Source organism: Poecilia reticulata, chromosome 1 (genome assembly GCF_904066995.2).
Source record: "Poecilia reticulata chromosome 1, P_reticulata-male-v2, whole genome shotgun sequence".
Taxonomy (NCBI): domain Eukaryota; kingdom Metazoa; phylum Chordata; class Actinopteri; order Cyprinodontiformes; family Poeciliidae; genus Poecilia; species Poecilia reticulata.
Window position 1 is genome coordinate 33,632,413 of NC_088830.1, and position 16,991 is coordinate 33,649,403.

The 16,991-nt window shown below is 42.0% G+C and overlaps 2 protein-coding genes across 2 annotated transcripts in view; both read right to left on the reverse strand.

The window, feature by feature from the left end:
* Positions 1-16,991, reverse strand: part of LOC103472310 (C-type lectin domain family 9 member A-like) — a 182,306-nt gene that overhangs the window by 19,387 nt on the left and 145,928 nt on the right. The gene's annotated exons all lie outside the window — the stretch shown is intronic.
* LOC103472347 (uncharacterized) overlaps positions 1-16,991 on the reverse strand; it is a 20,229-nt gene continuing 3,238 nt past the window's right edge. Inside the window, exons 3-6 of the mRNA XM_081609014.1 lie at positions 8,806-8,890; positions 1,557-1,865; positions 1,317-1,457; positions 1-1,188 (exon numbers count right to left, since the gene is read on the reverse strand). Of these exons, the coding sequence (XP_081465140.1) occupies positions 1,163-1,188; positions 1,317-1,457; positions 1,557-1,865; positions 8,806-8,890 (561 nt within the window). The 3' untranslated portion in view covers positions 1-1,162. The remainder of the gene's footprint in view (positions 1,189-1,316; positions 1,458-1,556; positions 1,866-8,805; positions 8,891-16,991) is intronic.

Here is a 16,991-nt window from a genome sequence, read left to right on the forward strand (position 1 = left end):
TGAAGATCAACCAGGTTTTATTGTGTTATGTGGATCACAGCACAGCTGAACCGTTTAAAGACAGGAAACACTGGACACACAGGGCTGAATGTTTGCAGAAAGGAAAACATCTGGTTGGTTCAGCTCTGACTTCTGGACTGAAGGTGGAAAACTGACGGACTGCAGAGGGTTTGAGCTTTATGATAAACACATTCATTAATTATCTGCTGGAAAAACAAACCATATCAGTCAGATATTTTAATGTATTTAAAAGAAAATAGCAAATCATAAAGACTCAGACGCAATAAATATTTTCAAACAGTTGAGAGTAAATCCCAGAAATAAAACATTTCAGATGGTTGTGAAACTTTATCTGCTCACAAATTCAAGAGAACAAAGAACAAAACGAAGATTTAAAGTTTCTGCCGGTTAAATTGTGACAGTAAAGAACAAGAACTGATGGAGGTTTGAATGTTTCAGGAGGAGAAGCTGAGCTTCACAGGTTTAAAGAACAACTCGTTCACATGCTTTGTGCAGCCTTTTTTAAAATAAAGTCATAACTTATCTTTAAATATTCAGAGAAAATTAAATCTCCAGCAACTGGAAACAGTAGAAGCGTTCAGTTCATTTATCAGGTCATGAATCAAGAAATCTGCTTCAGTTTCTGCACAGAGGAGTTGAGTCGATTATCATCATTTACTTTCATAACGTGTGTAAAACTCTGGAAGGAAACATCCAGTTTAAAGCTAACATGTCCAAATCCTCTTAGTTAAATCACTGCAGCTGAATGATGAAAATAAAGGATTTAAAGAATGACATGTCGCCTTTAAAGGATCAAATAAACATAACTGTAACAGTAAAGTCAATTTCCCCAGATGGATCATTTATGACAACCAACCATAACTATTTGGTTTAAAACCAGAGGAAACAGCAGCAACGCCTCGGTTTCCTCTGCAGCAGCTCATCCGTTCGACTGTCTGTCAGATTCCTGCAGGGATCAACAAGCTGCAAACTTCACATCTGCGTTTGTTTCTTCATTAGTAGGAATGTTTCTGCTCAGGTTTAAACCTTTATGACCAGATCTCTGAATCAGGTCTCCTTAAATTCATCTCATAGTTTTGGACGATGGGCTCCAGAAACACAGCTGGAGGCTGCAGGTGTTTCTGTCCTCAGAGGATCCAGATCAGATCATTTCTGCTCTGATTGAATCTGTGGAAACAGGAAAATGACTCAGTCTGACCGGTTCTTTACAGTGTTTTTATGAAAAGTGCTCAAAATGCAGCCAAGCAAACTAAAGCTGCTATTTAAACATGTCTGCTTTAAACACCAACCCTGACCTTTTCCCTTCAGCTGGTTGGTTCTCAGTGAGAAACCGAGCAGCACAGCAACGATCAGAACCAGCAGAGACGCAGCAGCGACACCGGGCCAGTGGGACCTGCCTGCTGACGGTCCAGAGGTTTCTGGACTGCGGCCCGGTTCTGAACCAGAAACAGACAGAAAGCTGAAACACGATGTGTGTTTGAATCAGCAGAACGCAGAAACTTCTGAGAACTCAAAGTAGATTTTAGTTTCCTCACCGTCAACAGTCAGGTGGAACCGTCTCCGGGTCGTGTTTCCATTCAGGTTCTGGCCCTGGTAGGTTCCGGTGTCGTTCACACGGAGGTCCAGGATGGTGAGCGACCCGGTTTCTGTATCCAGCTGGAACCTCCTGGATAATATAAATAAATCTCTGTCGATGTACTGAGCGAGGACGGCGCTGTCCGGACCACGGGACCAAACGACCCAATCCGCCTCTTTCAGCTTTTGGTCTCCAAAGTCCAGAGTGACTTTCTCCCCAGGTTTCCCCTTCACAGGCTGGGGATCTGCTTCTGCTGCAGCAACAGTCACTGAAAATCAAATATTTCTGTCAAATATTTATAGGATAATAAATATTTTTCTTCTTGCTAGTAAAGCTTTATGTGTTTCAGGATCTGGTGGCTCCAGTTTGGACTTTTCTGTGGAACCTAAATCCAATATGTACAGAAAATTATCCTCTTTAAGGGTTTATTTTCAAAAGGCATAAATTAATCAAAAGAAATGCAGCTTGGGAGCAATGCTACTTGATAGCAGCCAATCAGTAAGCGTCGTTCATTTTCCCTGAACCTGATTGGCTGTAAACCAATCAGGTTCAAAGACAGAGAAAACCGTGGAATCATGAAGATCCGGTTTCCTGCAACTTCTCATGTATTAATGAGTATTATTATTATTATATATTTGGTTTTGAGCTGTTAAAAAGGCGAAACAAGCGTTTTTAAACCAGTGGAAACTCAACAACACACAAAACCCTGAACTACCATCCAGACGCAAACGGAACAAAATCCCCAGCAGGTCGGCCTTCATGAGCATACGGAGCAGCTGACCACCACAAAGTTCAACATAATGGGAAGAAGATGTGCAAAGGTCAAAACTGACCACCAGTTTTGACCTTTGGAGTGAACGCTGGCGCGACTTGCTGCCGCTGCTCGCCGGTTAGATTAACTTAGTTTATGGTCTTGTGACCTAATGGACTGCACTACTCAGGCTGACTAACTTTTGTCTGTTCAGCTAAATCGCCGTTTTTGACAACACTGCGTGTGTACATGGACTAGCTTCCACTCTCCTGCTCTCATCTACTACCTGAGTCTTACCTGTCGCTGCTCACCTGTCCAGGCTGCCGACTCCTCTTCTACAATGCCAACTAGCAGGATATATATCTGGGCTGTGCTTTTCTGGACTCTCCTGGCACTCTTTCAACAACCTGTTACAGGTCAGATCCAGTATTCTGCTGCTGAGCTCCTCCGGCTGCGGTTTCATCTACCTGCACTTCCCCCTGCTTCACTACTCATCTCGGATGCAACTTTCCTACCACGCCGGAAATACATCCACCGCGGGTCTCGTCGGAACTTCCAAGAGGACACGTCGAAACCCATACAATCCATCTGGTCTACCTCTCGTCGTCTCCGGCGTGCTTCCAACCGGGTTGTTGACCGCAGCGTGCTAGCTTGCCTAGCCCGGTCAGCTAACACTCCTGCAAAGTCTGATAACTCCTCTGTAAACTTCGGTCTGCTTAACATCCGCTCACTCACGGGCAAGGGACATCTCATCCAGGATCTCCTCACTGACCGTAAGTTTGACTTTCTATGCTTGACTGAGACTTGGCAACAACCTGATGACTTTTCTCAGCTCAATGATTCTACTCCACCGGGGTTTGTTTACATCTGTCAACCCCGTGGCACCGGCCGGGGAGGAGGTCTCGCGATAATTCACCGCGAGAAGTGGAAAGTCTCGCCGTTGTCTGCTCCCACCTTCTCTTCGTTTGAATCAACTGTGTGTCAGCTCTCTGGACCTACCCCCACCATCATCACAACCATCTACCGCCCCCCGAAAACTAACAGTGACTTTCTGAATGACTTTGCTGCTCTTCTCACTCACCTGTCAACCCTCTCACCAAACATCATAGTATTGGGTGATTTCAATATTCACATGGACGATGGCAATAGTTCTCTGACTAAAGACTTTTCATCCTGCCTCCAGAGCTTTGGTCTCCAGCAGTTCATCAATGTTCCCACTCATTCTAGGGGTCATGTCCTGGATCTAGTCTGTTGTTCTGGTGTTTCCCCCTCTGATTGTACAGCTGATGAACTTGCCATAACTGACCATTTCCTCCTCTCATTTAATATTTGTCTCCCTCTCTCAATCACTAAGCTTTCCCGTCTTATCTCCTTCCGTAACATTAAGGATATTAATTTAAATTCTCTCTCCTTTGGCGTCAATTCACTCATGGACAATATATACTCAACTCTAAATTCAACCACCCTTGATGACCTGGTCTCACATTACAACACTGGTCTTCACTCAATACTCAACTCTCTTGCTCCGTTAAAAACCAGATCTGTTTCTTTTGCTCGTTCTGCCCCCTGGTTTACTCCTGAACTTCGGCTCATGAAGGCCAAAGGACGGCAACTTGAGAGGCTCCACCGGAAAACTGGACTAGTTGTTCATAAAGACATTTACAAAAATCACATATTACATTATAAGGACTGTATCACTCAAGCCAAATCCTTTTACTACACTGGTTTAATCTGTTCAAATGAAGGCTCCACCAAGTCAATATTCTCACTTTATAAGAACATCATTCAAGTTCCGGACTCTCTACCTTCATATTTGTGTTCAACTGATTTTTGTAATTCCCTCATGTCATTTTTGACAGTAAAATTCTTAAGATCCACCAGCATCTCAGCTCACAACCCTCCCCCTGTCCTACTCTTGAACTTTCTCCTCCAGCCCACTCCTTCTCTTCCTTCCAGCTCCCAACAACATCAGAAATTACAACCCTTATACACAAATCCAAGTCGTCCACCTGTCTGCTTGACCCCCTTCCCACAGTCCTGGTTAAAGCCTGTGCCCCATCCATACTCCCTCTTATCTCTGCCATTATTCACTCCTCTCTCTCCACTGGAACAGTTCCTGCTTCATTTAAAATTGCTGCCATAACCCCTATCTTAAAAAAACCTGGTGCTGATCACTATAATCTGAATAATTTCCGTCCTATCTCCAACTTGCCTTTCATCTCCAAAATTCTTGAGAAGGTAGTAGCATCCCAACTTCACACTTATTTATCCAACAATAACCTGTATGAACTGTTTCAGTCTGGTTTTCGTCCCCTCCATAGTACAGAAACAGCTCTCATTAAAATCACCAATGACCTCCTTATGGCAGCTGACTCCGGCTTGCTGTCCATTCTCATCCTACTTGATTTGAGTGCAGCGTTTGACACTATCTGCCATACCACCCTACTCAACAGACTTTCCTCTATTGGCATCACTCAGACTCCTCTAAACTGGTTTAAATCATATCTCTCTGGCCGCACTCAGTTCATTCGGATCAAAACCTTCTCTTCCCAGCCTTCCTCTGTCACATCAGGAGTTCCACAGGGATCTGTCTTAGGGCCCCTTCTCTTCATTATTTATCTCCTTCCCCTTGGCAATATTTTCCGCAAGTATGGCATTGATTTCCACTGTTATGCGGATGACACCCAGCTCTATGTTTCCAGTAAGCCCGCCTCCAACCTCCCACCATCTTCGCTTACTGACTGCTTGACTGAAATAAAATCCTGGTTCTCCTCAAATCTGCTTCAGCTTAACAGTGATAAAACAGAGGTTCTTCTCATTGGTACCAAATCTACTCTGGCCAAAATCAAAAGCTTCAGTCTTGTAATTGATAACTGTCCCGTTTCTCCCTCCCTCAGGTAAAGAGTCTGGGTGTCATCCTTGACAGCACCCTGTCTTTCCAGTCTCATATTAATAACATAACCCGCTCGGCTTATTTTCACCTACGCAACATCAACCGCCTCCGCCCCTCCCTTACTCCCCATTCCACTGCCATCCTTGTTCACTGTCTTGTGACATCACGCCTGGACTACTGCAACTCCCTTCTGTTTGGTCTCACCCAGAAATCTCTTCATAAGCTCCAACTGGTCCAGAATTCAGCTGCCCGTATCATTACCAAAACCCCATCCATGCACCACATCACTCCTGTCCTGCAAAGACTCCATTGGCTGCCCACCAAGTTCCGCATAGATTACAAAATTCTTCTGTACACTTTCAAGGCCCTTTACAATCTCTCCCCACCATATCTTTCAAATCTTATTCATATTGCCATTCCCTCTCGCTCCCTCAGATCATCCTCCTCAATCCATTTCACTGTCCCCTCTGCCCGTCTCACCACCATGGGGAGCAGAGCTTTCAGTCGCTCTGCTCCCCAACTATGGAACTCATTACCACCATACCTTAGAAACATAAAGTCATTATCAAATTTTAAAACCGAACTCAAAACACACCTTTTTAGATCTGCCTTTTCCACATGACACAATTGGTTTGCCTGATTTTACATAGTTTTTATATAGATACATTGTTTTGTTTTATTTATTTTTATCTACTTTTACTTGTTACATTTTATTTGTTTCTGTCACAGTTTTTTTATTATTGTACGGTGTCCTTGAGTGCCAGAAAGGCGCCTTTGAAATAAAATGTATTATTATTATTATTATTATAATGTGTCATATCATGAACCAGAACCAGATTGCTGCTGTTTTGTGTCCATATTTATCATGTTAGCAGAGCAGGTGGAAACCGATGCTAAGAAATCTGCGGTCGCCGTGGCGAGGAGGCGGCATGGACTGAATGTCAGACGCTGCTGGTCAAATATCTGGAACATTTAAACAATATGAAATATAAAAACGTCTCTGTGTCCTGCGTCTATAGAGCCCAGAAAAGGAGATGCAGATTATATTTATCTGCTACAGGTTCCACAAAATGTGCAGGTAAAGATGTGTCTGTATGGAACAGAATAATGTGACGGAACTGCAGACAATATTTATGCAATTAAACCAAAATAAGAAATACCAGGAGTAAACTTAAATATTAACGCCACCAGGAAACAGAAAAGCATCATGGAGCCACAGAGACACTGAGGGTAAAACAACAGCTGAGAGCCGTTTTAAAATCTGGAGATCATCTGCAACCACCAACTGCACATGTATTTTATTTTATTTTATTTTTTGCTTACACGTTATTTTGCATCATTTCTGACAAGCCTTCAGTGTTTACTGCTCCAAGTAGAGAACATGAAAACACAACAAACCAAAGTCTTTTAGTTCATGGAAGGTGGGGTAAATGTGTTATAAACTTGATGTGTTATAAACTTATAACACATCAAGTTATTACAACAATCAGTTTCCATCACTTTCCACAGTGAAACCGAGTTGAAGATTTTACTGCGGAGTCATCAGACCACCAGATGAAGTCTGAGGTGATAAATATGACACACTGAGCCATTTCTCCTCTAATTCACTTCCTCCTTCTGCAGCTCACAGGTACAGATGGTTAGATCACCATCCATTCATGAGTTAGTTGTATATTCAGAAGACTTTACGTATTAAACAAGTTTCTACTTCTGCTTGTTTAAAATAAACTGGACTTCAACAAATCAGTGGCTTTTAGCAGTAATTCCTTTTTTTAATAAAGCTGTAAGAGAGGTTATTACTTACACAGAACCAGAATAAAAATCTGACTCCAAGATGCCATGACAGCCTCAATGGTGCAGAACCAGGTCCAAAAGAACCAGCAGCAGAAATAGAAGCAGCAGCTAAGAAGAGTGTTGCATTTTCCTCCTGATAGAACAAACTAAACATTTTTCTCCTTCCTCTGCTGCGATTCATGTTCCTGTTTTACGACTCCTCCCCTCTTAAGGAACGGCTGCTGACAACAGCTCTGTGTGTGTGTGTGTGTTTGTAATACCTTGTGGGGACAATTTTCCTGACACATACTACCTTGTGGGGACCAATTGCTCCTTGTGGGGACCGAAGCCTGGTCCCCACAAGGAGCAATCCTGTTTTTGGGTCAGCGGTCAGAGTTAGGACTAAGGTATGAATTGAGTTTTGGTTGGTTAGGGTTAGGAAAAGGGTTAAAGGTGAGGTTTAGGCTGTAGAAATGAATTGAAGTCAATGGAAAGTCCCCACAAAGATAGCCACGCAAACACGTGTGTGTGTAGTGGTGGCTGTGTGTGTCTGTGTGTGTGTGCGTGTGTAGTGGTGTCTGTGTGTGTCTGTGTGTGTGTAGTGGTGTCTGTGTGTGTCTGTGTGTGTGTAGTGGTGTCTGTGTGTGTCTGTGTGTATGTGCGTGTGTAGTGGTGTCTGTGTGTGTCTGTGTGTGTGTGCGTGTGTAGTGGTGTCTGTGTGTGTCTGTGTGTGTGTGCGTGTGTAGTGGTGTCTGCGTGTGTGTGTGTGTCTGTGTGTAGTGGTGTCTGTGTGTGGCTGTGTGTGTGTAGTGGTGTCTGTGTGTGTCTGTGTGTGTGTGCATGTGTAGTGGTGTCTGTGTGTGGCTGTGTGTGTGTGTGTGTGTGTGCGTGTTTCTCTTTATTGCTGGGCCAGACGTCTCATTCAAGATCTCCTGTCACACATCCCGTCTAAAAGAAAACCAGTTTATTCATTCCACTATAAATCAGGTCAAAACCGTTATGGACTGTTCTGACTTAATGAGGGAAGTGATGCTGTTTGCCTCTGAAGTCAGGATGTGAGAATCACAGAGACTATTTTCAAATCTCACCAAACCAGAACCAGCTGGGAGCCCCAAACTGGAAGAGACAAAACCCACAGAAGCCTGTTTCTGCTGACTCATCCTGGATGGTAAAATCAGACCAACACAACCCGACTTTACTTCCTTCCAGACAGAGAAAACAGGAGAGAGGTCACACAGAGGTTTGGGTCGTGTGCGTTTTACAAATCAGCTCCAATCACCTCAGACCCGAGAATAACAGAGCTGGGAAGCTGCTTACATCAGCTGCAGCGCTTTAACCTGCAGCACGTTATTTTTCACCACAACAATCAGTTCTGCAAAACGTCCTCCTCGGTTTGCATGTGGGGTCATGTCTGGGCATGTCCTGGGCTTTAAGCATTAACCCTTTACAATCCAAAACACTTTCAACTTTTTTCACTGAATCAACTAAAATAATATTTACTTTTATCCAAAACTCCAAGTCAGGTTGAGTGCAAACAGGCTGATGAGAATTAAGTTAAACTGAAATCTTTTATTAAACAGAATGTTCTGGTTTACAGGCTCATCTGTCCTCCATGTTTTCCTCTGGTTCTGGTCTCAGTTTGGACACGAGCAGGTCCAGAAGCTCACATTCCCACACGCTGCTCAAAATCAAGGACTAGTACTATATTTAGGAATAGTTCATTATGATCAGGGGGTCGACCCTGAACAACACACAGAGATCAGAGCAGCAGACGCACACAGAGCCGCTGACCTTTTTTCCGTAAGGAAAAACTGCACCAGCAGCACCAGTGACACAACGTTCCTGGGAATAACACTGACTCTTCTCCTGGAGATGCCTGAGGAAGAGGAGCAGTAACATCCAGGAATGGAAATCATCCATCCATTTCTTACACCCTTGTCCCTTATTGGGGTCAGGAGGAGCTGCTGCCTCTCCAGCTAATGTCAGCCAGTCAGTCAGTCAGTCAGTCAGTCAGTCAGTCAGTCAGTCAGTCAGTCAGTCAGTCAGTCAGTCAGTCAGTCAGTCAGTCAGTCAGTCAGTCAGTCAGTCAGTCAGTCAGCTAGTCAGCCAGTCAGCCAGTCAGTCAGTCAGTCAGTCAGTCAGTCAGTCAGTCAGTCAGTCAGTCAGCTAGTCAGTCAGTCAGTCAGTCAGTCAGTCAGTCAGTCAGTCAGCTAGTCAGCCAGTCAGCCAGTCAGTCAGTCAGTCAGTCAGTCAGTCAGCTAGTCAGCCAGTCAGTCAGTCAGTCAGTCAGTCAGCCAGTCAGTCAGTCAGTCAGTCAGTCAGTCAGTCAGTCAGTCAGTCAGTCAGCTAGTCAGCCAGTCAGCCAGTCAGTCAGTCAGTCAGTCAGTCAGTCAGTCAGCCAGTCAGCCAGTCAGTCAGTCAGTCAGCCAGTCAGTCAGTCAGTCAGTCAGTCAGTCAGTCAGTCAGCCAGTCAGCCAGTCAGTCAGTCAGTCAGTCAGCCAGTCAGTCAGTCAGTCAGTCAGCCAGTCAGTCAGTCAGTCAGTCAGTCAGTCAGCCAGTCAGCCAGTCAGTCAGTCAGTCAGTCAGCCAGCCAGTCAGTCAGTCAGTCAGTCAGTCAGTCAGTCAGTCAGTCAGTCAGTCAGTCAGTCAGCTAGTCAGCCAGTCAGTCAGTCAGTCAGTCAGCCAGTCAGCTAGTCAGCCAGTCAGTCAGTCAGTCAGTCAGCCAGTCAGTCAGTCAGTCAGTCAGTCAGCTAGTCAGCCAGTCAGCCAGTCAGTCAGTCAGTCAGTCAGTCAGTCAGTCAGTCAGCTAGTCAGCTAGTCAGCCAGTCAGTCAGTCAGTCAGTCAGTCAGTCAGTCAGCTAGTCAGCCAGTCAGCCAGTCAGTCAGTCAGTCAGTCAGTCAGTCAGTCAGCCAGTCAGCCAGTCAGTCAGTCAGTCAGTCAGTCAGTCAGTCAGTCAGCTAGTCAGCCAGTCAGCCAGTCAGTCAGTCAGTCAGTCAGTCAGTCAGTCAGCTAGTCAGCCAGTCAGTCAGTCAGTCAGTCAGTCAGTCAGTCAGTCAGTCAGTCAGTCAGTCAGTCAGCCAGTCAGCCAGTCAGTCAGTCAGTCAGTCAGTCAGCCAGTCAGTCAGTCAGTCAGTCAGTCAGTCAGTCAGCCAGTCAGCCAGTCAGTCAGTCAGTCAGTCAGTCAGCCAGTCAGTCAGTCAGTCAGTCAGTCAGTCAGTCAGCCAGTCAGTCAGTCAGTCAGTCAGTCAGTCAGTCAGCCAGTCAGTCAGTCAGTCAGTCAGTCAGTCAGCCAGTCAGTCAGTCAGTCAGTCAGTCAGTCAGTCAGTCAGTCAGTCAGCCAGTCAGTCAGTCAGTCAGTCAGTCAGTCAGTCAGTCAGTCAGTCAGTCAGTCAGTCAGTCAGTCAGTCAGTCAGTCAGCCAGCCAGTCAGTCAGTCAGTCAGTCAGTCAGTCAGTCAGTCAGCTAGTCAGCCAGTCAGTCAGTCAGTCAGTCAGCCAGTCAGTCAGTCAGTCAGTCAGTCAGTCAGTCAGTCAGCCAGTCAGTCAGTCAGTCAGTCAGTCAGTCAGTCAGCTAGTCAGTCAGTCAGTCAGTCAGTCAGTCAGTCAGTCAGTCAGTCAGTCAGTCAGTCAGCCAGTCAGTCAGTCAGCCAGTCAGTCAGTCAGTCAGTCAGTCAGTCAGTCAGCTAGTCAGCCAGTCAGCCAGTCAGTCAGTCAGTCAGTCAGTCAGTCAGTCAGCCAGTCAGTCAGCCAGTCAGCCAGTCAGTCAGTCAGTCAGTCAGTCAGTCAGTCAGTCAGTCAGTCAGTCAGTCAGTCAGTCAGTCAGTCAGTCAGTCAGTCAGTCAGTCAGTCAGTCAGTCAGCTAGTCAGCCAGTCAGCCAGTCAGTCAGTCAGTCAGTCAGTCAGTCAGTCAGTCAGTCAGTCAGTCAGTCAGTCCATCTGATGCAATAATAAACCAATGAAGTTCAGTTTGTTATTTAACTGGTTAAAGTTTTCTATGTAAGGAACCAGCAGAGAACCGGGTCAGTACCTGACAGAACATGACTTCACTGTTTCTATGAAAATGTTTTCTGCATTCAGCCTTTCATCTGAGCTGCTCCTCCAGATCAGCTACTAGAAATGTCTGCATATAATTTTCATCAGAATAAAACAGAGAAAGTTTCACCCTGGAGCTACTAACAGTTTTATGAATGTTGATCTGTGGATTATTCAGCAGATCCAGATTTTATGGAAAGTCTTTAAATATCTGATCATTTCTAAATGTGGCTGACGGTAACAGAACCTGACGGTAACAGAACCTGACGGTAACAGAACCTGACGGTAACAGAACCTGACGGTAACAGAACCAGACGGTAACAGAACCTGACGGTAACAGAACCAGACGGTAACAGAACCAGACGGTAACAGAACCAGACGGTAACAGAACCTGACGGTAACAGAACCTGACGGTAACAGAACCAGACGGTAACAGAACCTGACGGTAACAGAACCTGACGGTAACAGAACCAGACGGTAACAGAACCAGACGGTAACAGAACCAGCAGGTTCTCCTCCCAGTGACTCATCGGCCTTTTGGGACCAGTTGCTCTCCTGCAGGCCGAGGCATCGGGCCGCTGAGACAGGAATGATTGTGTTTGGATTGGAGCTCCAGGCTGTTGGACCAAACGATCCGGTTAAAGGATTCTCCAGAACAAAGAGTTACGTTTCAGGACAAACCTTCAAACTTATAGAAAAAGTTAAAGAGGCCAAATGTCACATCTATAAAGAAAAAACATCCTGTGGCGTTTCATTTCCTTCAAAATGTTTGTAAAATAGACTTTATTTGCAACTAACTCCATGTAATCCATTAATAATAATAATAATAATAATAATAATAATAATAATAATAATAATAATAATAATAATAATAATAATAATTTACTTGGCAACTATAATAGTGAAAATTAGTCAGAAGTAGGAATAAAGTATTGAGGTATAAATCTATGTAATATAACATGAGCTGTGAAAAAGTATTTACACCCTTTTCTTTTTCTCCAAATGTTTCAGATCATCAAATAAATATTAAAATCAAGTTAATATTAAATAAATATTAAAATCAAGTTAATATTAAATATTAACCTGGTTTTAAAAATAATATAAACGTTTTTAGTAAAAACTAAAATCAGTTTTCAGACGATTGATTATCTTTATTAATGAAATGATCCAAACCAGCTGGTGAAAAAGTATTTACCCCCTTAACTTAATGAGCCACATGTGGCAGCAGCTGATTAATGAGGCTTTAACATCCCTGTTGATGAACTTTGACCTCTGAACTGAAGCTTTGTGGGTAATTTTCCCAGCTCCTGTGAGGTTAATCTGCAGGGCGGTGAAAGAGTGACGGAGTATAAATAGTGTTATTGTGATGATAAAGGATAAATGGTGAGATATGAAAACATGTTTGAATAATTTCCACTCATCCGGAGAAAAGAACGTGAGTCATTTTGTTTCTGCCTCAGAGGAAACGAATCACAACTAAACACAAACGATGAGGAACAATCCACACAAACCCCCCAGCAGATTTCATGCTTCGTTCATAAATACACAGGATGGTAATATTTACCGCTTTATTCCTCTTCTGAGCTTTTAATTTACAACCAGACAATCTGTCTTAACAAACCTCCTAAACTAGAACAAAACTCTGAACCGGACACTTTCTTGCCATAATTAGAGACAAAGTGATGGATGTCGGCCAAGATCAGAATCGGCAGGTCAGGATTTTTCACGATCAGCCAGAAAACTGCAATCGGTGCGCCGCTGGTTTGATAATCCAGCAGATTAACAGGCTGCAGCTGTAGAAGCTCTGCTGCTGGAACTGGTTTCATTTGTCATCATAAAAGTTTCTATTGACATTTATTCTGATTAACAGTTTGAATCTGAACCGAATCAGAACCGACGGCATCCTGACCTGAAGATCCAACAGAAACAGGAACGTTTAAAACAGGAAGTTAGAAGAACTTCTCCAAACTCTCCTCTGCCTTTTTGTTGCAAAATTTATATTTTTAGAAAAAATATAATTTTTTTCTAAAAAAAAAATGTATATATTTTTTTTAATTTGTGCTCCTTAATGCACAAATTAAGGAGCATGAAAACAAACAGAGATTCTGAGACAAATGGTTGTAATTTTCAAACCAAACTGATTCATTCCCACAGTTACTGTTTTCCTTTTTTACAGTTTGAGCTTAATTACGTAAGTCTTTACGGAATAATAGAAATGACTTATTTATTTTCTAACACCATTCTTTGATGCACATTATCGTCTTAAACATCCTCCGTTTGAAACAGATTCAGTTCTTATGAATAAACATGGAAAATGTGTCACTATGTGACCAGAGGAGCAGAAACGTTTGTTCTGTAAACCAGCAGAGAAAAACTGAAGACGTCACAGAAACGATGCAGAGGGAGACGGCTGCAGCTCGCAGTTCAAACCAGTTCAAACCAGTTTGACCTGGACACATCTCAGATGAGCTGCAGACAGACCTGACTTCTGGGTTTAAAGCTTCTGACTGAGAAACAATCAAAAGCAAACAAGATGGCGGCGGCTGCTTCAGGAGACGGTGAAGTCATGTGACTTCCTGTTAGTCACAGGAAGTTGAAGAAGCTGCTCCTGTAGAGATGATCGTTTGTAACATTGGTTCACATGCAATGAAGAAAAACAGAAAAGTATTTAGTTTTGGTGAGAAAAGTCAATATTCTTCTGGTTTTCATGTTTTTGTCTCCAGATCTTACAGATTAAGGAAACTACAGACGGATCTAAAACCTCGGTCGTGTTCCTAGAAGGTTCAGATGAGGAAACGCTGCAGCTGCAGAGGAAAAGGAAACTTTCACATTTCAGCAGCTTCCTTCAGTTCAGAGGATGGAAATTATTCCTCCTGTTCTTCACAGAAAGTCCAGGAAGCAGAACCACCAGAACCGGAACGGAGCAGAGACGTTTACAGTCAGATTATCTCCTTCATCTCCTGGTTCTGATGAGTTCTGGAGCCAAACGGACCGGGTCGAATCAACTCATCGCTCAGTCTGAGCTTTAATGACCAGAAGTTTCTTTCCTCTTTTTGTAAGAAGCTGGATTATATTTATGAATAAAAATATTCCATTACAGCTTAAGCTCTGATCATCAGTCTGTTTAACTCACTTTTCTAGTTTATAAATATGTTTCTGCAGATTAATTTCATTTATAGATGAAAATACTAACCTGGTAATTCACACCTTGCAGCAGTGAAATGGTTAATAAATCATGGTTTCATCAACAGCAGACACTCATTAAAAACTCACCACATGTGGTTTTAATTTAAAATGTCTGAATTTTAACTAAAATATGATAAATTTTAACAAACATGAATCTCTTTTCCTGTATTTTACATGATTAAAACATGATGCATCTCTTCCTCAGGTTTAACTTCTCAGAAACGACTTTAACCTTTAATAACGTTTCTGTTGAGGAGCGTCTGACCACCAGGCCACCGTCCATCTCCTCATCTCATCTCATCTGATCTCATCTGATCTCATCTCATCTGATCTGATCTGATCTGATCTGATCTGATCTCATCCGACCTCATCCTGGTCAAACCTGGAGGTCAGACCAACGGCTGCCAGTGAAAACCTTCATTCAGTTCATTTCTGACCATCTTTGGGTCTCAGATCTAAACTTCTGAGTTGTTTTGGTTTGTCGTTGCTACGGTGACGGTTTAATCCCAGAGGAGCAGCGAGTGTTGTCATGTTCTGCTCAGATTATTTCACTATGAAACTATATTAATACTAAAACATATGATTTAAAAATGAATCATTCCACCTGACAGATTTTAACAAAATAAAGAAATAATTTTATTACTGAGATAAAAGAACAATTTTCATTTATTTGGGTTTGAAAATTTAAATATTTTCTACAGCACAAATTAAGGAGCATGAAAACAAACTGAGGAACAGAAAAAACATAACAGGACAAATTATGAACATGAGGAATGTCGTGTCTCATTAAAGCTGATGCAACATCAGATCATTCCTCACTGCTTTTCTCTCTTAGTTTAAATTTTCTTTTATTCTCTGTAGCTCAGCTGAAAGTTAATAAAATGATAATAAAACATCAGAAACAATACTTCTGAATTTACAGAGGAATTTTGTGTTTCTCTTTAAAAGGAGAAAATAAAATGAGTTTCAATGATCAAAACCAGAAAACTTTAAAGCAAATAGAGGAAAGTGACTTTAGTCAGAAGCAGATCTGATAAACAGACAAACAGTTTCCACTGAAAAGCCTTAAAGCTGCAGCCTGTTAGCGTTAGCATGTACAGGTTAGCATCACCTGCTGCAAAATGGCTGCAGGCTGCAGCCATTTTGATTTGAGCCTCTCAGGAGGAAACAACAGAAACATTTAGGATAAATAACTCAGCAGAAAAACTTCAGCGTAAGAATAAATCTGAACTGAAAGCAGCTGAGAAACGGAGAGCAGACGAGTTTAGAAACGAGTTACTGCTGAACCATCTGTTAGCGAAGGAGCTGAGAGAGAGAACCAAAGATAAGAACAATAATCTGAAGACGGACAAACTGTTAATGGAACCAGGGAAAGCATGAGTGTGTGTGTGTGTGTGTGCGTGTGTGTGTGTGTGTGTGTGTGTGTGTGTGTGTGTGTGTGTGTGTGTGTGTGCGCGATGTGTTCAGTTTTGTAATCTGTCACGTTTGCAGATGTGAATAATCTCATATTATAATCTGGTACAGAGAATCTAATGGTGATGTTCAACTCGCCGCTGTTTCCTTTACATAAAGCTTATTATGATTTTAAATGTAATTTTGGAGAATTAGAAATTTAATTAATCACAGAAACACATTCAATGTATTTAATGTTTCCTATTTTTCTCTACATTTCATTTTTCTTCATTTTTTCTAATTTATTTAAAATCTGTTTCATATTTTTCCATGAGCCTCATTAGATTTCTGGATTTTTAGTTTCAGAAACATTAATCTGACTTTTTCACATTTACAGATCAGATTACCGTAAATCTGACTTTCCAGATGTTTCTATGAAAACATTTATATGAATTTTATCTAAAACTCAAACATAACTTTGTTTTCAAACACAGAAAAACTTGTTTTATTTGACCATTGAGATGTAAATTTGGCTTCTTTTCAAGATTAATTATTATATAATTTTATTTTTTATTTTTTTCCTATGGATTTATTTATATTTACCAGAATTCTACAATTAATGAAAAACAACATTAAAGTTTTTTTTTATAGTTATGCTTGATGGATTGTCATTAATTTAGTTTAGTATCTTAATTTGAACATTGATTATTTCTATAAATTATGTGCTGATAAAATAAATATTTACTGTCGTCTGTTTTCTAATAGTTTGGCTGTGAGTGAAAATCAGCCAAATAAATAAACGAAAACTTATTTATTACTGGTTTTTAAAGGTTTTATGTCTCTTCACGCATCATCACTGACAGGAAGTGGTCAGACAGGAAGTGGTCAGACAGGAAGTCAATGTGCAAGAGAATAACATCAGACCTGCAGGTTCTGATGAATCCCTGAACCTGATGAATTAAATCTGAAAGCCTCTAAATATTTTACTCTACAGACATTCATCCATTCATTCATAGTTCATGTGTTAATCTATTCATGGTGCACTTATATAGATTAACACAAAGAGCTAAAAAATATTAAAAGCTACAAATCTGGTTTAGTTTTTAAGGTGAGGAAAGATTTCAGCTGGGAATCTTCAGGAATCTGCTGATCTGTTTGGGATCAGAAACGATCTGAGGTGTTTTACTCCAATCAGTCGGTCAGATTCCAACTTCACATCATCCTATAACTTCAATAAATATATAGATACTGAAAAGGGATTGACGAAGCTTTGCTTCTTTGGGGAATTTAGATGAAACTAAAACGTGCAACAGGAAGCTCCGTTTGTTTTTATGAATCAAAATGGCCGCCTGCCTCTCTGGCCTTCGA